The 23338-nt window shown below is 31.0% G+C and overlaps 1 protein-coding gene across 1 annotated transcript; it reads right to left on the reverse strand.

The window, feature by feature from the left end:
• Positions 1-16106: 16106 nt before the first annotated feature.
• LOC149174261 ((E,E)-alpha-farnesene synthase-like) lies at positions 16107-19231 on the reverse strand. The gene is made up of 10 exons (XM_089419262.1): positions 19007-19231; positions 18706-18893; positions 18493-18605; positions 18157-18377; positions 17964-18064; positions 17716-17811; positions 17397-17612; positions 17163-17301; positions 16762-17010; positions 16107-16643 (listed from the first exon to the last, which is right to left on the reverse strand). The coding sequence occupies exons 1-10, from the start codon at positions 19145-19147 to the stop codon at positions 16344-16346; spliced, it is 1764 nt and encodes a 587-aa protein (XP_089275388.1). The 5' UTR covers positions 19148-19231; the 3' UTR covers positions 16107-16343.
• Between the last annotated feature and the right edge of the window lie 4107 nt (positions 19232-23338).

Raw genomic sequence — 23338 nt, forward strand, 5'->3', positions numbered from 1 at the left:
GGTAGGTTGGTGGGTTATATACAATTGTGGCATTTCTATTATTCCAATTATTATTAGTTGTTTTGCAATGTAAATATTTTTTTCATTCATTATCAAATTTCAAATTTAAAGTGCATATTTTGATCAAAGAAGACAAAAATAGAGGATTCCAAAAAAAAACCAATACCATTTTATTAGAGGAAAATTGAGGATTAAAATTGATAGTCTAAAGAAGATTATAAAATAATGGTTAAAAATAAAGAAGATTATAAAATAACGATTAAAAGTAATAAAAATAAGAGTTATAAATTTCTTAGTGAAATATATATATATATATATATATATTAAATTAGAACAAAATTTATAATATAAAAGTTAAATTACAAAAATTAATTTTTCATAATTTTATTATTTTTCTTCAAAGGAAAAGTTACGAATTTTCTATTAAAAAGATAAGCGAGATTTCAGGCCACAACCCTTACATATTTCATCGAAAATCCATGTTATATTTCATCCAAATCCATGTTGATCTTACCTTTAGAAATCCAAAACATATGGAGCTTGCTCTTGTCCCTTTTTTTCCTACAATACTAAAGAGATGCCTATTATATTCTAAGTAAAAGACTCCTTGGAATAAAAAAAACTTACATAAGTCAAATTAAAACAAAAAACTTCAACTAAGAGTTGACTAGCTTGTTGTTCCATGCTCTTTTCCAGACATTTTTCATTAGTCAAACATGTTGCTTGGACCTGGGATCTGCTTTCCTTTTTTCCATGTTCAACTTTCACTTGCTTCAATCTTTGCATTCGCCAAGTGCACTCTAGTCGCATAGTTCTCTTCCATCGCAACCAAATTGCATTTCATGACAATCAACTTAGTTCAAATTTCAGTTTGAAACCACTCTATTTTACTTTGCATCAATTCTATTTTGGTGTTAATAAGTGTCTAACAGAATTTTTGTGCCTTCTTCTCTGCCTAGTTTGGTTGGTTGAAAGCACTCATAAGTCCTTCCATAACTTCTAGTATCCTGTCAAAGAGAAGATTCATGTCAAATTATTCATTATCATGGGAAGAAGAACCTATATTCTCCATGAGGAGACTGCACCTCAATAAAACTTGACTCTAAAATGGAGGTGTTTGTGTCAGTGCACAAAAATTGGCTCTAATCACCAAGTCTATTCTAGCATGACACCCTCCTTTTCTCGTTATCCTCGGCATAGATGAATATTGTTTTCTTACCATTATGTAAGCCTTATGGAGTCTTGAGCCAAGACTATCATTTCCTCCTAACCGATGTAAATTCTCCTTGTGGCTATTAATTGTGTGACTAGTTTGCTCGATCCTGAATTGCTGCGAAATTCTTGCAGAGAGTGCAAATACATATAGAGAGAGGGAAGAATTAACGAAAACCTAACGTGAAATGAATGAGTTCATAGAGTTGATGATCTCAGTCCTTTAAAAATCCAATATTGATGTTGTTTAAGTGGATATATGGACACTGGAGCACTTGTTGAGCTAAGATCATGTGCCATATGTGAAGGAAGTTTGAGCAAGAGTACTAAAGGGGTGCCATGCAGAACGCGATAGTAAATGTCTGTCACTAAACCATGAAGACCTTCATTAAACGAAGAGATGAATTCATAGCCATGCTCAAGAACTCCCAAACACCTATTTCCTCATATATCAATACGATTAAATGACCTTTTGGGGCTCTTGATTATTTCTTATTTTCCATATAAAGGTGTTCTAGTAATGCAGTATTAGAGAATTTTTTATTATTCAACTCTAAAATGCTTTTATCCATAGGTGTCCTTTTATTGGTCAATGCCTCTCTTGAAAGATTTAAGTGCCTTAGGACATGAGTGAATTCAATCTTTTCAAATTTATAAATTTGGATTGCAATTTTATGCAATATAGGGGGAGACTATTGTTATGTGATCTTTTTTCTTCCCATACTTGATGGATTACAATTACTGAATCACCAAAAATCATGAGTTTTGAAAATTTCTTTTCAATCGCTAATTATAATCCTTTCCAAAGAGTAAAAAATTCATCTTGATTAATGGTAGCAATGTGTAATCCTAGGGGGTATTGGATCTCTATGTCTTATTCAAGGCTAAAGATCAGCCAACTCACTTATGCCATCCCTCATAACATTATTATAAAAAATCTATATTTTTAAATTTTTTTAATGCAATTTTATTTAAAAAAAATTATAATAAAAAAATCTTTTTTTTTTTTTTTTTCATCATCAAAAGTAGAGGGAAGCCATCAAGATCTAGAGAAATCCAAGTACTCTGAGTAAGGACTATAGATCCCTGCCCTTTATTCTTAAATTTTTTCTTACTTTCTTTTTTCTTTTAATAAAAAAATTATAATTTATTTATTTTATTTTTTATTTTTATGTATTTATTTTAATTTAATTTATTTTTTTTATTTTTATACTAGTTGTATATTTATATTTTACTAACTTCGTGGTTTTTTATATTTGTTTGTTTTGCGTTAAATATATTTATTTATTTCATATACATGGTATTTCTTCTTGTTATTTAATAGTTATTTAGTGTTAGTTTTAGTTTATTTATATATATTTAATTAATATTAGGTTTATATATATTTAATTAATATTAGGTTTTTAATTTTTTAGATATAGATATTTTTATTATTAAGTTTGATTATTATAAGTTTTGATTATATATTTATTTAGATGTAGATATTTTTATTAGTATAGTTAGATTTTTAATTATTTAGACACTAATATTTTATTACGATAGTCATATATTTTTAATTATATATATTTGTGTAGTTAATTTTTTAATTATATAATTATATATTTAGATATTGATATTTTATTTTTTTTAGTATAAATATATATTTATATATTTAATATTAGTTTGGATTATTATTGGTTTTTAATTTATATATTTAGATATTGATATTTTTATTAGTATAATTTGACTTTTGATGATATATTTAATTAGTTCAAAGAAGAAAATCAAAATAGCCAAGATTAGAACGAACTCTCATGAGCTCCATAGTGAAACCGTTGGTCAGTTCCTAAAACACCATGGATGGAAAGGTTTTGCCATCTCTGTGAGAATACGAACATTGAGGATGAAAATCACTTCCTCTTAGAGTGTGCGGCATACAACCACATTAGATGTCAGTTTCAAAATCTTTGTTGCAATATTGACCTTTCTAGCCTTTTACGTTGTCAAAATTACAGTGAGCTCGAGAGGCTTCTCTCCAAGCTTTTTGAGCATAGTAATAAAATCTTAAATCAAATGCCTTTTACGTTGTCAAAATTACAGTGAGCTAGAGAGGCTTCTCTCCAAGCTTTTTGAGCATAGTAATAAAATCTTAAATCAAACTAAAAAATTCGTTTCTTTAGGTCCGATAGACCAAATTTTGGTCTCAGTGGACGTTAACCACCACCACCACCACCAATATTTAGACATTGATATTTTATTAGGTTTTTAATTTTTTATGAATTTATTTATTTTTATTTATTTATTTATTATTATTATTACTATTATTATTATTATTTATTTTTTTCTATTCATTTTTATTCTTGGTTTATATTAGTTATTTATTATTATTTATTATTATTTATGTATTTTTATTAATCTTCATTTTGTATCTTTATATTCATCCATTTTCTTTTCTTTTTTTTTCACGATGGGATCACTTTCTATCTTAGTCTTGATGATTGATGAACCACACTAGCTAATTGGAAACACTTGACACATCAATTTCAATGTGTTTTTTTTTTTTAAATTGAATTAAAAAATATTGATATTAATTCATTATTTTTTTGACAAGTTCATTTTCTTATCAAAACATTTTTATTGAAATTTAAATTAAAACATATACATATAGATTTGTGTAAAATATTTACCTTAGAGGGGGAATCCTATTATAATTATTAGCTATCTTGATAATTAGCTATCAATCAAGAGGTTATTATCCACAAACTCGAGTTGGTTTGTCATTTTTATTTAAGGAAAATTAGGTGATGGTAAGAGAGTAGGATTTCATTTTTTATTAAATACTTTTAGGTTTTGAGTCATTCATATGTTTCCTTATATTCTTCTATTCAAGGAAGATGAACTTTTGATAAAGAAAAAGTAATTTTACATCATACTACAAAACTAATAAATAAAGTTAATTATTTTACTTTGTTTAGTACATATTATGTAATCAATTTTACTTTAAATATTGAAGTTATGTCCTCCCATTACATGTGTGATGTGTACTGTATAAAATATTAGTGCTTATAAAGGTTTTAAGTCTTTCATATGTTACTTTATCTTCTCATATTCAAGGAAGATGAACTCTTAATCTAGCTAAAACAATTTTACATCATACTACAAAACCAATCAATAGAGTTGATTTTTTTACTTTGTTCACTATATATTTTCCAAGCATTTTTACTTAAAATTTTGGAGTTATTGATTTGCATTAGATGTGTGATGTGCACTCTATACCATGTTAGTGCCTAAAAGAATTTATTCAAGGCACTAAATTCATTTTATACCTTTAAAACTGAAAGTTAAATAATATTTTATAATTACAATGTCACCTAAAATTGTATTGTATTGAAAAATTAAATTTGGTTTTTAGTAAGAATTTATCATACAATTTATTAATTCAAAAAATGGCATATGTAGCACAACATTAGTATAAAAACACATTAAAATTAAGCCTCAAGTTTTAGCTCAATTGGTTGAGTTCACAAGGTAAATTCTGCCAATAAACCAGTCGACAAGATAATAATTAATGTAATCATTAGTAAGCAGAATTTAGTCATTCTATAAAACTTGTTTATCATAAATGAAATAAGACAAAATAAAATGAACAAAGTAATTTTTGTTTTTAGTTTCTCCTTAATAATAATCTTTGTTTCTTATAGTTACTTAAACCATAGAAATTATTATTACTTATTCCTATTATGTCTAGTTATTACTCTCCAATCAAATATATTAGTGTTAAATATATTAATTACTCTATTGATAATTCAATCATCAAATATATTGCAATAGAATATATTAATTTCTTTATTAATAATCCAACTATAATCATTAGAAATAAAAATAGTTATTCCACACTTTTTTATTTATTTATTCTAACCAAAACATTTCTGAACACATCTTACTAAAATAAGTAAATAAAATATTTGGGGCAATGTGATATAAAATATATTAATTTCTTTATTAATTATCTAAACATAATCATTAAAAATAAAAAGTAGTTATTTCACATTTCTTTATTTATTTATTCTAACCAAAACATCTCTCAACACATCTATTTTATAGGTAACTAAAATGTTTGGAGGCAACGTGATATAAAGTATATAAAGAGGGAATCTTTTGTATTATACAAAGAGTGGTAGGTTATAAAGCGAGAATCCTTTATTCTAACCAAAACATCTCTCAACACATCTTATTAAAATAGGTAAATAAAATGTTTAAGGGCAACGTGAAATAAAGTATATAAAGAGGGAATATTTTGTATTTTACCAAGAGTGGTAGGTTGGTGGGTTATATACAATTGTGGCATTTTTATTAGACCAATTATTATGAAGTATATAAAGAGGGAATATTTTTTATTTTACCAAGAGTGGTAGGTTGGTGGGTTATATACAATTGTGGCATTTTTATTATTCCAATTATTATGAGTTGTTTTGCTAGGTAAATATTTTTTTCATTCATTATCACATTCCAAATTTAAAGTTCTTATTTTGGTCAAAGAAGACAAAAAATTAGAGGATTCAAAAAAAAAAAAAAAAATAACATTTTATTAGAGGAAAATTGAGCATTAAAATTGGTAGTCTAAAAAATTATTAAATAATGGTTAAAAATAATAAAAATAAGAGTTATAATTTTTTTAGTGAAATATATATATACATATATATATTTTTTAAATTAGAACAAAATCTATAATATAAATTTAAATTACAAAATTATTTTTTCATAATTTTATTATTTTTCTTCAAAGGAAAAGTTAGGGATTTTCTATTAAAAAGATAAGATATATTTCAGGCGAGAACCCTTACATATTTCATCTAAATCCATGTTATATTTCATCCAAATCCATGTTGATCTTACTTTCAAAAATCCAAAACATATGGAGCTTGCTTTTGTGTCATTTTTTCCTACAATACTAAAGAGATGCCTATTATATTCTACGTAAAAGACTCCTTGGAATAAACAAAACTTACATAAGTCAAATTAAAACAAAATACTTCAACTAAGAGATGACTAGATTGTTGTTCCATACTCTTTTCCAGACATTTTTCATTAGTCAAACATGTCGCTTGGACCTAGGACCTACTCTCCTTTTTTCCATGTTCATCTTTCGCTTGCTTCAACCTTTGCATTCACCAACTGCACTCCAGTTGCATAGTTCTCTTCCATCTCAACCAATTTGCATTTCATGACAACCAACTTAGTTCAAATTTCAGTTTGAAACCACTTTGTTTTACTTTGCATCAATTCTAGTTTGGTGTTAATAAGTGCCTAACAGAATTTATGTGCCTTCTCCTCTGCCTCGTTTGGCTGGTTGAAAGCACCCATAGGTCCTTCCATAACTTCCAGTATCTTGTATAAGAGAAGATTCATGTCAACTTATTCATTATCATGGGAAGAAGAACCTATATTCTCCATGAAGAGACTGCACCTCAATAAAACTTGACTCTAAAATGGAGGTGTTTGTGTCAGTGCACAAAAATTGGCTCTAATCACCAAGTCTATTCTGGCATGACACCCTCCTTTTCTCGTTATCCTCGACATAGATGAATATTGTTTTCTTACCATTATGTAAGCCTTATGGAGTCTTGAGCCAAGACTGTCATTTCCTCCTCGACCGATGTACATTCTCCTTGTGGCTATTAATTGCGTGACTGGTTTGCTCAATCCTGAATTGCTTCGAAATGTTTGTAGAGAGTGCAAATAGATATCAAGAGACGAAAGAATTAACGAAAACCTAAGGCGAAATGAATAAGTTCATAGAGTTGATGATCTCGGTCCTTTAAAAATCCAATACTGATGCTGTTTAAGAGGATATATGGACACTTGAGCACTTGTTGAGATAAGATCATGTGCCATATGTGAAGGAAGTTTGAGCAAGAGTACTAAAGGGGTGCCATGCAAAACGCGACAGTAAATGTCTGTCACTGAACCATGAAGACCTTCATCAAACGAAGAGATGAATTCATAGCCATGCTCAAGAGCTCCCAAACACCTATTTCCTCATATATCAATATGATTAAATGACCTATTAGGGCTCTTGATTATTTCTTCTTTTCCATATAAAGGTGTTCTAGTAATGGAGTATTAGAGAATTTTTTATTATTCAACTGTAAAATGCTTTTATCCATACATGTCCTTTTATTGGTCAATGCCTCTCTTGAAATATTTAAGTGCCTTAGGACATGAGTGAATTCAATCTTTTCAAATTTATAAAGTTGGATCGCAATCTTATGTAATATAGGGGGAGACTATTGTTATGTGATCTTTTTTCTTCCCATACTTGATAGATTACAATTACTGAATCACCAAAAATCATGAGTTTTGAAAATTTCTTTTCAATCGCTAATTATAATCCTTTCCAAAGAGTAAAAAATTCATCTTGATTATTGGTAGCAATGTGTAATCCCAAGACATATTGGATATCTATGTTTTATTCAAGGCTAAATATCACACAGCTCGCTTATGTCATCCCTCATAACATTATTATAAAAAATCTATATTTTTAAATATTTTTATTGCAATTTTATTTAAAAAAAATTGTAATAAAAAAAATCATTATTAATTTTCTTTTTCCATCATCAAAAGTTGATGGAAGCCATCAAGATCTAGAGAAAGCCAAGTACTCTGAGGAAGGACCATAGATCCCTACCCTTTATTCTTAAGATTTTTCTTACTTTCTTTTTTCTTTTGATAAATTTTTTTATAATTTATTTATTTTATTTTTATTTATTTATATATATATATATATTAAAAATAAAATTACAATTTAGTTAATTCTTATGTATTTTTTTTCAACCACTTGAAATATATGATGAAGTGTTTTGATGCTTATTAAGAATTAAAATCTATTTAATTTATATGATTGCACCAATCAAAATATTCATATTTTACATATGGAGATCAAAATATTATTTAAAAAAAATTAAAAAAAATCATCCATATTCATATTTTATCTTTTATTTTAATAGTAATCTAATGCAATAAATGCTTAACTTTATATACAATAAAGTCTTTCATTTTAATTACTAAATTATTTTTAAAGTAACTTTCGATTTTCTAAATTAATTATAGGGATTCGTAACCCATAAATATAAATACAGAGAAAATTCGTCTGATGTTAGGTCCCTATACTACTAGTGTAACCCCTTATTGTTATTAGCACTAGGGACCTAACATCGGACTATCAAATTTCAAAATCGTGTGGTCATTTAATCAACTTAATGCAAAAAATATATGTCTGGTGTGTCCTAGACTCTACACAAATATGGCTGACATGTCCTTGACTCTACACAAATGGATAAAATTTACACATATGGGTGTGCCTACGAGTATTGCGCCAATCGTCATAACATTTTGTAACTTGTTGTAGAAAGAATAGGGTAAAACTTTGGTATTTACGTATAGGAGTACTCTTGAGTTCGTAAATCACTAAAGAATTTTTAGAAACAAGAAAAAGGTGAACATGGGATATCTGACATTTTATCTAGCAACAAATAAAAATTATTGTATTTCTCTTCGCACTTCTAGAACGTGCTAGACTCATCTTGAAAAGTTGTGATATGTTCAATCTTCATCACGGGTCACATGTCAATACCTCATATCTACTAGTACTCATATAATTACTCCCTCTTACATAACCAATACTTAGCTAATTACTCCCTCTTAGATAACCAAACATGCGAGCCATGGCTCACAAGGTTGGAATTTCAAAATAGACCCACCCTTCAAATCCGAGGATTTTCACACCTCTCCCCCTATTTTCATAATTTGAACAAAAAACCTTCAAATTTAGTTATATTAAATTCTTGATAAACATAATTGATTTCACATGTACCTGGCTGAATCTACAAACTTTTCATCAGGGTTGGAATTTCAAAATAGACTCACCTGTCAAATTTGATGGTTTTCACACCTCCTCTATCCGTACTTATAGTTTCAGGGAAATATCTTGACAGTTTTGCAATTTTTTAACCATATTTGATAGAAATATTTGATGTTGTTGCATCAGACTCCTGGGGAAATAAGTTGTCCACGAACTCTTGAACATTTGTGCAATTCTTTGACATCTTTGCGATATTCATCCAAGTAGCATCCTCCAATGGTTGATTTCTCCACTTCACCAAACACTGAAAGTACTATTTTCCTCTAGTTTGCTTCAGTACGTTTCGATCTAATAGGCCTTTAATTTCCTTTGGAGTTGCTTTGGGAAGTTATTGTTCCCATTCAACAATATTATCTACTTCATTGGAAGACTCATCATCTTAGACTTTTCTTGTTCCATGAAAGAAAAACAAATTATAACATTAAAAATTGGGGAAATAACAACATTGCTTGGAAGCTCCACTTCAGAATCATTTGAGGAAAATTTCCTAAAATTTGGATGACTTATAATTTTCTAAAAAAAGAATCAAGCTCCTTATTTTTCTCCAAAGAGTCTTAACTTTCCTCATATTTTTCCTCTACAAATCTAGTTTATTTTCTAGACTTAATAAAAAACTACTTTTCCTCATATTTTTCCTCTACCAATCTAGTTTATTTTCTAGACTTAATAAAAAACTACTTCCATCTATATCCACAAAAGTAAATAATATTTCATAATTTTTCTCACATCATTCCTATCAGACTTTCTTTCTGATATTTAAACTAACACAAAACTAATTTAATAATAAAATAAAAAAAATCTAATTCCTTCCCATTGTTTTTTACCAATTTCAACCGGAATAAAATGCTCTTGCATCAACATAAACAGCAACAACATGTTCGTAAACCCATATATCTATGGGGCTTCTGGCCATTTCATGTGTGCCACAAGTCCAACCAAGCGCCGCCTATTTCGACTCCCATGACATTTGAAAAATTCAATCAATGTGTTCTCCTGAGCGTGAGAATAGATACTGTAAATTGTGACGCTCTAAGTGGAGTCTCGTTTGGAGGCTAAGTAAGTAAGTCAAATCTCATTTGTAGACTCCAGGAGGATTAATAAAGTCAAGTAACAATTGTACTTTATAGACTCCAATCCGTCTCCTTCTGTGGACCAATATTATTTGAATGCGGCTTGGGCTTCATAAATCATGTCTCCTTTGCACGCTAAATTCATTTCAATCAATCGAGTCTGAATTGTTTAATGAGGTGACGCTCTTGGTTCGCTGATATAGAAAATCGCAAAAACTTAAGAAAAGTACATGGCTGTTGTAACTATGGATTATTATTTAGTACATGACTTTTGTGCCACAAGTCCAACCAAGCGCCGCCTATTGGGACCAGTCCAATGACATTCAAAATTCAATCAATGCGTTCTGGTGAGCGTGAAAACATACCTACATACGCTCACCTGTAACATGTGAAGAGTCTCGTTTGGAGGCTAAGTAAGTAAGTCAAATCTCATTTGTAGACTCCAGGAGGATTAATAAAGTCAAGTAACAATTGTACTTTAAAGACTCCAATCCGTCTCCTTTTGTGGACCAATATTATTTCAATAAATCATGTCTCCTTTGCAGGCTAAATTCATTTCAATCAATCGAGTCTGAATTGTTTGAATGAGGTGACCCCCTTGGTTGGCTGATATAGAAAATCGCAAAAACTTAGGAAAAGTACATGACTGTTGTAACTATTGATTATTATTTAGTACATGACTTTTGTGTATATAAAATATTAGTAAATAAAATATCTTCTGTGCATCACTGGTGGGATGTAGTGCTGGAGGGTAGTTATATATAGGTATGTTATTTAAAACTCTTAAACTCTCTCATGCATGTTTTTGAGCAATTATAAGTTGTTCGGTTATTTTTTCAATTTTATTTTCAACCCTCATTTCAGTTTTTGATTAATGCTAATTGTTTATATATTTTTGTATATTCCCTAAATCACATACATTAATTTTGAATTAAAATCTTTTTTTGTAAATCAACTTTGTTATCGCTTTTTTAAAATGTGGAATGGGTAATAGCTAAATCTTTCAAACTTTAGAGTTTGAAATTCATCTTTAAGGCCTCAAACTAATGTAGGAACCTAGATATTTCAAAACTTATATTTGTAATTAATAATAAAAGATAACCAAATGAAAAAAAAATAAGAATGAGATCAATGAAGCTAAGGCAATGTTAGGGTAGAATTTTAATCTTTTAATCATTTTAGTACTTGCTAGATTTCACATCCATCTAAATCAATTGCATAAAATCATTTTGTTGTTGTGTCTTTTGAAACTCTTTTATATGTAAAAACAAGAAAATAAAAGACAATCAATCAAAAAATTGTAAGTGAGAATAAGAAATGTATAAGATGTCTAAAGTCATAAAATACATCCACATGCTTATATCTAAGAGTATCAATTCAAAAAATGGCATACATAGCACAACATTAGTATAAAAACACATTCAAATTAAGCCTCAAGTTTTAGCTCAATTGGTTGAGTTCCCGTTGCTAAAGCGTCTCACTAATGGGAAGTCACAAGGTAAAATTCTGCCAATAAACCAATAGACAAGATAATAATTAATGTAATCATTAGTAAGCAAAATTTGGTCATTCTATAAAACTTGTTTATCATAGAAGAAATAAGACAAAATAAAATGAACAAAGTAATTTTTTTTTTAGTTTCTCCGTAATAATAATCTTTGTTTCTTATAATTACTTAAACCATAGAAATTATTATTACTTATTCCTACTATGTCTAATTAGTACTCTCCAATCAAATATATTAGTGTTAAATATATTAATTACTCTATTGATAATTCAATCATCAAATATATTGCAATAGAATATATTAATTTCTTTATTAATAATCCAACTATAATCATTAGAAATAAAAATAGTTATTCCACACTTCTTTATTTATTTATTCTAACCAAAACATCTCTAAACACTTCTTACTAAAATAAGTAAACAAAATATTTGGGGCAATGTGATAGGAAGTATATTAATTTCTTTATCAATTATATAACATAATCATTAGAAATAAAAAGTACTTATTCCACACTTCTTTATTTATTTATTCTAACCAAAACATCTCTCAACACATCTTACTAAAATAGGTAAATAAAATGTTTGGGCAATGTGATATAAAGTATATAAAGCAAGAATCCTTTATTCGAACCAAAACATCTCTCAACACATCTATTTTATAGGTAAATAAAATGTTTGGGGGCAACGTGATATAAAGTATATAAAGAGGGAATATTTTGTATTTTACAAAGAGTGGTAGGTTATAAAGCGAGAATCCTTTATTCTAACCAAAACATCTCTCAACACATCTTATTAAAATAGGTAAATAAAATGTTTGAGGGCAACCTGATATAAAGTATATAAAGAAGGAATCTTTTGTATTTTACAAAGAGTGGTAGGTTGGTGGGTTATATACAATTGTGGCATTTTTATTATTCCAATTATTATTAGTTGTTTTGCAAGGAAAATATTTTTTCATTTATTATCAAATTTTAAATTTAAAGTGCTTATTTTGGTCAAAGAAGACAAAAAAAAATAGAGGATTCAAAATTAAAAAAAATATATTTTATTAGAGGAAAATTGAGGATTAAATTTGATAGTCTAAAAAAGATTATAAAATAATGGTTAAAAATAATAAAAATAAGATTTATAAATTTCTCAGTGAAATATATATTTTTTAAATTAGAACAAAATTTATAATATAAAAGTTAAATTACAAAAATTATTTTTTCATAATTTTATTATTTTTCTTCAAAGGAAAAGTTAGGGATTTTCTATTAAAAAGCTAAGTTATATTTGAGGCGAGAACCCTTACATATTTCATCTATATCCATGTTATATTTCATCCAAATCCATGTTGATCTTACCTTCAAAAATCCAAAACATATGGACCTTGCTTTTGTGTCATTTTTTCCTACAATACTAAAGAGATGCCTATTATATTCTACGTAAAAGACTCCTTGGAATAAACAAAACTTACATAAGTCAAATTAAAACAAAAATCTTCAACTAAGAGATGACTAGCTTGTTGTTCCATACTCTTTTCCAGACATTTTTCATTAGTCAAACATGTCGCTTGGACCTAGGACCTACTTTCCTTTTTTCCATGTTCAACTTTCTCTTGCTTCAACATTTGCATTCGCCAAGTGCACTCAGTCGCATAGTTCTCTTCCATCTCAACCAATTTGCATTTCATGACAACCAACTTAGTTCAAATTTCAGTTTGAAAGCACTCTGTTTTACTTTGCATAGGTCTAACAGAATTTTTGTGCCTTCTCCTCTGCCTCGTTTGGCTAGTTGAAAGCACCCATATGTCCTTCCATAACTTCTAGTATCTTGTCTAAGAGAAGATTCATGTCAACTTATTCATTATCATGGGAAGAAGAACTTGTATTCTCCATGAGGAGAGTGCACCTCAAAAAAACTTGACTCTAAAATGGAGGTGTTTGTGTCAGTGCACAAAAATTGGCTCTAATCACCAAGTCTATTCTGGCATGACACCCTCCTTTTCTCGTTATCCTCGACATAGATGAATATTGTTTTCTTATCATTATGTAAGCCTTATGGAGTCTTGAGCCAAGACTGTCATTTCCTCCTCGACTGATGTACATTCTCCTTGTGGCTATTAATTGTGTGACTGGTTTGCTCAATCCTGAATTGCTTTGAAATTCTTGTAGAGAGTGCAAGCAACATTAAATCATTCTCACTTTCAAATTACATTTTCAATTTTGAGAACCTCCAACAAATTTCTAACATGTATTTTTATTTTCTTATGAATTGGAAAAACGGAGTACATACATTCATAGATAATCATATATCCAATTCCTCTTCTATAATTACTAAAATTTGGATGAGTTGGAATTTTCCAGAAAGGAATCCAAGCTCTTTGATGTTCTCCAAAAATTCCTAGCTTTCTTCAGAATTTTCCTCCTACAAATCTAGTCTTTTTTCTAAACTTAATAAAAAAACTACTTCCATCTATATCCATAAAAACGGATAAGATTTCTTATTTTTTCTAACATCATTCCTATCCAAAATTTCTAATCTTTAAACTAAAACAAAACTAATTTACTAACAAAATAAAGGAATCTAATTCCTTTCACATTTCATTTGTTTTTTACCAATTTCAAGAGTAAGATGTTGTTGCATCACACTCTTGGGGAAAGAAATTGTCCACGGTCTCTTGAAAATTTGTGCAATTCTTGGACATCTTTGCAATATTCATCCAAGTAGCATCCTCCAATGGTTGATTTCTCGACTTCACCAAACATTGAAAGTACTATTTTCCTCTAGTTTTCTTCCATACGTTTTGATCTAATAGGCCTTTAATTTCCTTTGGAGTTGCTTTGGGAAGTTGTTGTTCCCATTCAAAAATATTATCTACTTCACTTGAAGACTCATCATCTTAAACTTTTCATGTTTCATGAAAGAAAAACAAATTATAACATTAAAAATTGGGGAAATAACAACATTTCTTGGAAGCTTCACTTCACAATCATTTGAGCAAAATTTCCTTAAAATTTTAGAAGGTTCGATCTTCTTGAGTTTTAGCTTGTTGTAGGTTCCTTTATTCCTCAAATGTACCATCACTAAATCACCAATATCAAATTTTTTTTCCTTCTATTTGAATCAACCCTTCGATTTTATTTGTTGTTGCTTTCCTGTAGTTGTTGTTTTACTCTTTCTTGCAATTCTTGCATGCTCACTGCAAATTATCCACCTTCTGCACTTCTTATATCTTGTTTTCACAAACTCCTCAATTCATATACTCCCCTTGCATACATTCCATACAAAATCTTGAAGGGACTCATACCTGTACTTCTGTTGGGTGTATCACTGTATGCGAATTCCTTGAGCAAGAAATTGATCCCATTGTTTGGGAGTTTCACTTACCAAGTTTCTTAGGATGTTTCCCAAGCTCCTATTCACAACTTTTGTTTTCCCATCAATTTGTGGGTGATATGATGAGTTGAAATTAAGATTAGTACACAACATCTTCCATAATGTTCTCCAAAAATGACCGAAAAACCTTGTGTCTCTATGAGATACAATGCTTCTAGGCAATCCATTCAACCTTATGACCTATTTAAAGAACAATTTGGTAACATTGGTGGCATCACTAGTTTTTCTACATGGTATAAAATGTGTCATTTTAGAGAATCTATCACCCAAAACATATATAGATTCATTACCTCTTTGAGTCCTTGGCAATCCCAATATAAATTCCATGCTCATTAAATCCCATGGCCTAGTAGGAATCAGTAATGGATGATATAAACCTATATTTTGACTTCTTCCCTTCGCATGCTGGAAGATCTTACATTTTACAACAAGCCTTTTCGCATTAGCTTACGTGCCGGGAAAAAATTAAAAGCATTCAATTGAGCAAAAGTTTTATCTTGCCCAAAATGTCCTGATAATCCTCTGCTATGCTTTTCCTTGATAAGATTTTCTCTCATAGAAAATTTGGGTATGCACAATCTGCTACCCTTAAAAAACAATCCTTCCTACGACATAAAGCTCAAACATGGAGTTCTATTACCACTAACTAGATTTTTACAAGAAGCATATGCATCTTTAAAATCAACATCTTCCTTATGCATCTCCTTCATTTCATCAAATCCTAAAGTGTTATTTGAAACTCATGCAAAATCAAATTTATTCTACTTAACACATCAACAACCTTATTTGGTTTACCACCTATATGCTTGATGACAAATGTCTAATTTTACAAGAACTCCACCCATTTAGCATGCCTTTGATCTATTTTGGCCTGACTGTTCATAAATTAGCTATCTACTGTAACATGTGAAGCTCTAAGTGGAGTCTCGTTTGGAGGCTAAGTAAGTCAAATCTCATTTGTAGATTCCAATATCCGTCTCCTTTTTACTCAATCAGTCCAGTCCGAATTGTTTGAATGAGGTGGCCCCTTGGTTCATTGTTGTAGAAAATCGCAAAAACTTGGGAAAAGAACATGGCTTTTGCGTATTGAAAATTAAAAATCATAGAATTTAATCAACCATGGAAAAAAATATGGCTATTAAAAATCATAGTATTTAATCAACCATGGAAAAAAAAATGGCTAATGTGCCTTGGAGTTTACACAAGTGGCCTCCATTTACAGATACTAGGAATGCCACCCAGATGACATACTCTGTGATTTGTATCTGGGAGGGTTAGAGAGACAGAGGTTCAAGTACAGTTCGCATGACCAAATTCTTTGTTTCACTGTTGGCAATGCTGAAGCCATCTCGGTATTTGTAGAGGTGGTAGAAAGCTCTCAGAATGTCGAAAGCATGTTTCTTGGAGGAGATGGGAACATTGGTGTCTGGTTTCAGAAACTCCCAATTTATTTCTTTCATCTTTTCCTCTATCATGCTCTTTATGTGATTGAGAGCATCTTCTTCTGTTGCTCCAGGGTTGTCCTTCATATAGCAGGATATAGACGAAGCTTCTTCACCACGGCTCCGCTCGGCCTGCATTCACCATCCCATGCCATGCGTTCAATATGATTCAATTTCATTTCAACTCCAAAACCAGTTAACTGTACTACTTTGTGTTTGATTTGAGATAGAAGGTGCAATGCCAATTTACCTGGTAGCCGCACACGTCACCTCGTAGTCGAAGGATGGAAGATGCCGCGTCATTGAAACTGGATGGGAAATCAATCTCCTGCAGGAAGTGAAGGGGGAGGGGAATATCCAACGTGAGAATGGGTTGCAGTGTGGCTGCTCGATACCCAAAACTCACCTTCCCGTTCTCCAAGTACTCCTCAAACGTCGGTATATAACCGCTGGACATCCACTTAGCTTCTTCCAGGAACGCATCAAATACGGCTTCCCACTGCACACCAGTACAGTACATGCAAAGCGAATTAAGTGATACGGATACCCCAATATTTTACAAACCTATGAACATTCTCATCAGAAGAAAATAAATATGTTTTTTCACTTCAAATGTGTATGTACTATGTATGGGGTTAATATTTTCCATACCGTATTTCGAGCATAGGTGAGCGTGTCTCGGCCTTGACTCTTCTCCGCTTCTCGAGCCATTTGATTAACGCAATCGTAAAACACCATATATATGCCTTTCATATATTCTGGAAGGCAGTCCCTGGCAGACGGATCCCATCTGATCATCATACGCACACACAGTTAGTTGCTATTTTTTATTGGATTAAACGATCGATCGATCTAAGGAAGCTAATTAGTCATCACCACCTCTACCTCTTAATTGCGGCTGTGAAGAGTTCGAGCTCCTCCATCGTTCCGAAAGTGTCATAGATGTCGTCCAGAACTATTCCAAGATAACACGTTTTGGCAAAGCCCAATCTGAATGCTGAATGTTTGGGCTCAGTGGCAATGCAGGAGGCCAAAGTGTAGAATTCCACGTGACGATGCCGAGTGAATGTCAGTTGAGAGAAACCCGAATCTTTCCACCATCTGCGCACAAAATAAATAATTTTTTGAATATGAAACCACTCAAATCCGAATTTGTCTGTAAAGAAAGTCATAATAAATAATCGTGGAGACAGCTGATCATTACCTGGAGAGCTGTTTTAACTCTTTTTGCTGTAAGGAGTGAAAGATATTGAACTCCAATTTTGCAAGTTCTAAAAGCTTCTGGGTCTTGGTCGTCGTCCTGGAAAGTTAAATGCAAAGTGGATTTAACATTAAATTCCCTTAATTTAGATGACTTTGATGAAATGAAATAATGGGCCTACTCCAATATATAACATATGAAATGAAATAATGGGCCTACTCCAATATATAATATAAATATACTGTACTTACTTAACACAGGGAATAGTGTCCTTTCCAAATACGTCGATATAATTTCTTGCTTCCAATCTCGGGAAATTTGTGAGCCAACCATATTCAATAACGTATTCAATCTGCCAGCCACAATATTGTTGCTATAAAAACATTTAACCACATACAATAAAATACGCTATTTTGTGAATTTGAATGGGTATCGCTGCCTCACCTCTCCTGAAAGACTACCATTGGAGATCGGAACCGTTATTAGGGCTTCCTTTAAATATGATGTACAGAATATTTGAGCTTCTTCCAGGACTTTCTCCCCAGGAAATGCAAGAAGGGAGGCCCTAAATAAATTGAGAATGCCTCTGATCTCTGCCTCTGTCTGAGCATTGGCAGAGCAGCCTGCAAACTTCCCATTTTGATCTTTGAAAACTTCCAAAACATCTGAGATGAAATAAAATGAAAACATTTATTAAAGCAGATCCATGAGAGAGGCCGAAAAATTACAGATACTAGGATTCAACTTTTCTGAAACCACCGATTTAGTAATAAAATGTACCTGAGGACACCGGAAATCCGTGTAGTCGAAGAGTTCGGAACCCCAAGGCAGTTGAGTTGAGATCAGTAACAACACTCTCTCTACCACATCCAATGCCTTTCTCGCTCCAATAGCTGCAGACCAAGATCGATAATTTATGGTTATAATCGCACGTACATTGTATTCCACATATAAAGCACAACAAAGAATGATGATAAGGCCACGGTGACCGACCTGTAAACATAATCCAACGCTGATTTTATTTCATTTCTGAAATGCTCATCGATTCCCAAACGTTCAACGCTATCCACCATCCAAAGTTGCTCAAGGAGATCATTGTGGGGAGTGAGTACTGTAAGTGAATTGAACATCTCCTTTACTTCCCCAACAAGTCTATCAGCACGTTCGCGGTAAGAAGGTGCCTGAAATTAATTGGATCAGAACAAATTTATTCAATTGTATTAATTCAATGTGATGAAGGAATCGGCAGAGAATAAATTAAAGCTGAAGCTGAAGCTGATTAGTGATTACCCACCCCATAAGGCGTTGAGAGGGACTGGATGAACTCGTCGTCCCAGAGATTGGAATGGTAATCGCCTGTGCGTCTTTGTACACCAGGTGAACTCATGCTCACAGATTTGCTGCACAGCTCGGCTTGGTCGACGACGGAGGCCATGGGTACAAGTGATGAGATAGATAGAAAGGAGGGGGAAGGGGAGGGCCAATATTTCTGGTGGGTAAGATAAAATAGCTACTGTGTTGGTGTGGTACAACCCTGTCGCTGCGGTTCCTTATATCTGGGGCTTCTTCGTGTGTGCCACAAGTCCAACCAAGCGCCGCCTATTGGGACCAGTCCAATGACATTCAAAATTCAATCAATGCGTTCTGGTGAGCGTGAAAACATACCTACATACGCTCACCTGTAACATGTGAAGAGTCTCGTTTGGAGGCTAAGTAAGTCAAATCTCATTTGTAGACTCCAGGAGGATTAATAAAGTCAAGTAACAATTGTAGTTTATAGACTACAGGAGGATTAATAAAGTCAAGTAACAATTGTAGTTTATAGACTCCAATCCGTCTCCTTTTGTGGACCAATATTATTTCAATGTGGCTTGGGCTTCATAAATCGTGTCTCCTTTGCACGCTAAATTCATTTCAATCGATCGAGTCTGAATTGTTTATAGAAAATCGCAAAAACTTGGGAAAACTACATGGCTGTTGTGTATGGAAAACTATTGATTATTATTTAGTACATGACTTTTGGGTATGTAAAATATATATTATTTACTTTTATTAGTAAATAACTGATCTTTTCACATGCACCCATCTTACTGGTGGAATATAGTGGTTGAGGGTACTTGTATATAGTTATGTTATTTAAAACTCTTAAAACTCTCTCATGCGTGTATTTGAGCAATTACAAGCTGTTTGGTTATTTTTTCAATTTCGTTTTTAGCGTTCATTTCAGTTTTTGATTAATGCTAGTTGTTTATATATTTTTGTATATTCCTTAAATCACATACATTAATTTTGAGTTAATTTTTTTTTCTTGTAAATCAACTTTGTTATCACTTTTTTAAAACGTGGAGTGGTTAGTAGCTAAATCTTTCAAACTTTAGAGTTTGAAATTTATCTTTTAAGCCCCAAACTAATGTAGGAATCTAGATACTTCAAAACCTACATTTATAATTAATGAATAAAAGATAACTAAATGAACAAAAGTTAAGAGTGAGATCAATGAAGCTAAGGCAATGTTATGGTAGAATTTTAATCCCTTAATCATCTTAGTACTGGCTAGATTCCACATTTATCTAAATTATTTGCATAAAATCATTTTGTTGTTGTGTTTTTTGAAACTCTTTTATATGTAAAAAAAAAGGAAAATAAAAGACAATCAATCAAAAAAATTGTAAGTGAGAACAAGAAATGCATAAGATGTCTGAAGTCATAAAATACATCCACATGCCTATATCCAAGAGTATCAATTCAAAAATGGCATATGTAGCAAAACATTAGTATAAAAACACTTTCAAATTAAGCCTCAAGGTTTAGCTCAATTGGTTCGCTAAAGCACATCGCTAATGGGAGGTCACAAGGTAAAATTCTGTCAATAAACCAGTCGACAAGATAATAATTAATGTAATCATTAGTAGGCAGAATTTGGTCATTCCATAGGAATTGTTTATCATAAAAGAAATAAGACAAAATAGAGTGAACAAGGTAATTTTTGTTTTTAGTTTCTCCTTAATAATAATCTTTGTTTCTTATAATTACTTAAATCATGGAAATTATTATTACTTATTCTTACTATTTCTAGTTATTACTTTCCAATCAAATATATTAATGTTAAATATATTAATTACTCTATTCGTAGTTCAATCATCAAATATATTGCAATAGAATATATTAATTTCTTTATTAATGATCCAACCATAATCATTAGAAATAAAAAATAGTTATTCCACACTTCTTTATTTATTTATTCTAACCAAAACACCTCTCAACACATCTTATTAAAATAAGTAAATAAAATGTTTGGGCAATCTGACTTATAAAGTATATTAATTTCTTTATTAATTATCCAACCATACTCATTAGAAATAAAAAGTAGTTATTCCGCACTTCTTTATTTATTTATTCTAACCAAAACATCTCTCAACACATCTTACTAAAATAGGTAAATAAAATGTTTGGGACAATGTGATATAAAGTATATAAAGAGAGAATCCTTTATTCTAACCAAAACATCTCTCAACACATCCTATTAAAATAGGTAAATAAAATGTTTGGGGCAATGTGATATAAAGTATATAGATAGAATCCTTTATTCTAACCAAAACATCTCTAAACACATCTTATTAAAATAAGTAAGTAAAATGTTTGGGGCAATGTGATATAAAGTATATAAAGAGGGAATCTTTTGTATTTTACAAAGAGTTGTAGGTTGGTGTGGAACCAGAAGCTTGATTATGAAAGCGTCCTCTTCAGATGTCGATCGTGCTTTGAGATGGGGCATCTAGCCATAAATTGCCCAAAAGCCTCTGAGAAAAATTTTGCTAGAAAAAACCACCACAGATCTACATGGTGGGAAGGAGCACAAAAAGAACATTACACTGTCATCAAAGAAGAATATTCTAGAGAAAACTCTGAGTCACAAGAAATCAAGGAAGAAGGAAACAACTCTCAAAGCAAGCAAGGAGAAAGCCCGCCCCAACAAATCAACAGTTATGAGGATTTGAATACCGCAGAAAATAAATCTTCATTTAACAGCAAAGCAGATCTCCTAAACCAAACTTCTCCGACTATAGATCGCGAAGCTAAGACACCAATGTCCCAAGAACCAGAAGAGATGAAGGAGATGCAAGACAAAGGAAGTTGGAAGACCGTAGAGAAAAGAAAGAAAGCTACAACACCAATCTCGCCAAGAAAGACGAGGAGCCAGACAAGTAAAAATTAAGAAAATTGTAGGTCCGATAGACCAATTTGGTCTCAGTGGACGTTAACCATCATCATCATCATCATCATCACAATTGTGGCATTTCTATTATTCCAATTATTATTAGTTGATTTGCAATGTAAATAATTTTTTCATTCATTATCAAATTTCAAATTTAAAGTGCATATTTTGATCAAAGAAGACAAAAAATAGAGGATTTAAAAAAAAAATAGCATTTTATTAGAGGAAAATTGAGGATTAAAATTGATAGTCTAAACAAGATTATAAAATAATGGCTAAAAATAAAGAAAATTATAAAATAACCATTAAAAATAATAAAAATAAGAGTTACAAATTTCTTAGTGATATATATATATATATATATATATATATATATATATATATATATATATATATATATATATATATATATATGAACAAAATTTATAATATAAAAGTTAAATTACAAAAATTAATTTTTCATAATTTTATTATTTTTCTTCAAAGGAAAAGTTACGAATTTTCTATTAAAAAGATAAGCGAGATTTCAGGCCACAACCCTTACATATTTCATCGAAATCCTTGTTATATTTCATCCAAATCCATGTTGATCTTACCTTCAGAAATCCAAAACATATGGACCATGCTCTTGTGTCATTTTTTCCTACAATACTAAAGAGATGCCTATTATATTCTACGTAAAAGACTCCTTGGAATAAACAAAACTTACATAAGTCAAATTAAAACAAAAAACTTCAACTAAGAGATGACTAGCTTGTTGTTCCATGCTCTTCATTTTTCATTAGTCAAACATGTTGCTTGGACCTGGGATCTGCTTTCCTTTTTTCCATGTTCAACTTTCACTTGCTTCAATCTTTGCATTCGCCAAGTGCACTCTAGTCGCATAGTTCTCTTCCATCGCAACCAAATTGCATTTCATGACAATCAACTTAGTTCAAATTTCAGTTTGAAACCACTCTATTTTACTTTGCATCAATTCTATTTTGGTGTTAATAAGTGTCTAACAGAATTTTTGTGCCTTCTTCTCTGCCTAGTTTGGTTGGTTGAAAGCACTCATAAGTCCTTCCATAACTTCTAGTATCCTGTCAAAGAGAAGATTCATGTCAAATTATTCATTATCATGGGAAGAAGAACCTATATTCTCCATGAGGAGACTGCACCTCAATAAAACTTGACTCTAAAATGGAGGTGTTTGTGTGAGTGCACAAAAATTGGCTCTAATCACCAAGTCTATTCTAGCATGACACCCTCCTTTTCTCGTTATCCTCGGCATAGATGAATATTGTTTTCTTACCATTATGTAAGCCTTATGGAGTCTTGAGCCAAGACTATCATTTCCTCCATAACCGATGTAAATTCTCCTTGTGGCTACTAATTGTGTGACTGGTTTGCTCGATCCTGAATTGCTTC

The sequence above is a fragment of the Pinus tabuliformis genome, chromosome 4_1 (genome assembly GCF_031772625.1).
Source record: "Pinus tabuliformis cultivar Carrire ecotype Pingquan chromosome 4_1, CPIR1, whole genome shotgun sequence".
Lineage (NCBI taxonomy): Eukaryota > Viridiplantae > Streptophyta > Pinopsida > Pinales > Pinaceae > Pinus > Pinus tabuliformis.

Excerpts from the sequence above, each read along its gene's own strand:
- LOC149174261 (XM_089419262.1), bottom strand. The coding sequence starts at position 19,147 with ATGGCCTCCGTCGTCGACCAAGCCGAGCTGTGCAGCAAATCTGTGAGC. Across the intron at positions 18,065-18,156 it reads ATGGTAGTCTTTCAGGAGAG|ATTGAATACGTTATTGAATA; the intron begins GTGAGGCAGCGA and ends TGTGGCTGGCAG. Across the intron at positions 16,644-16,761 it reads GTGACGTGTGCGGCTACCAG|GCCGAGCGGAGCCGTGGTGA; the intron begins GTAAATTGGCAT and ends TGGTGAATGCAG.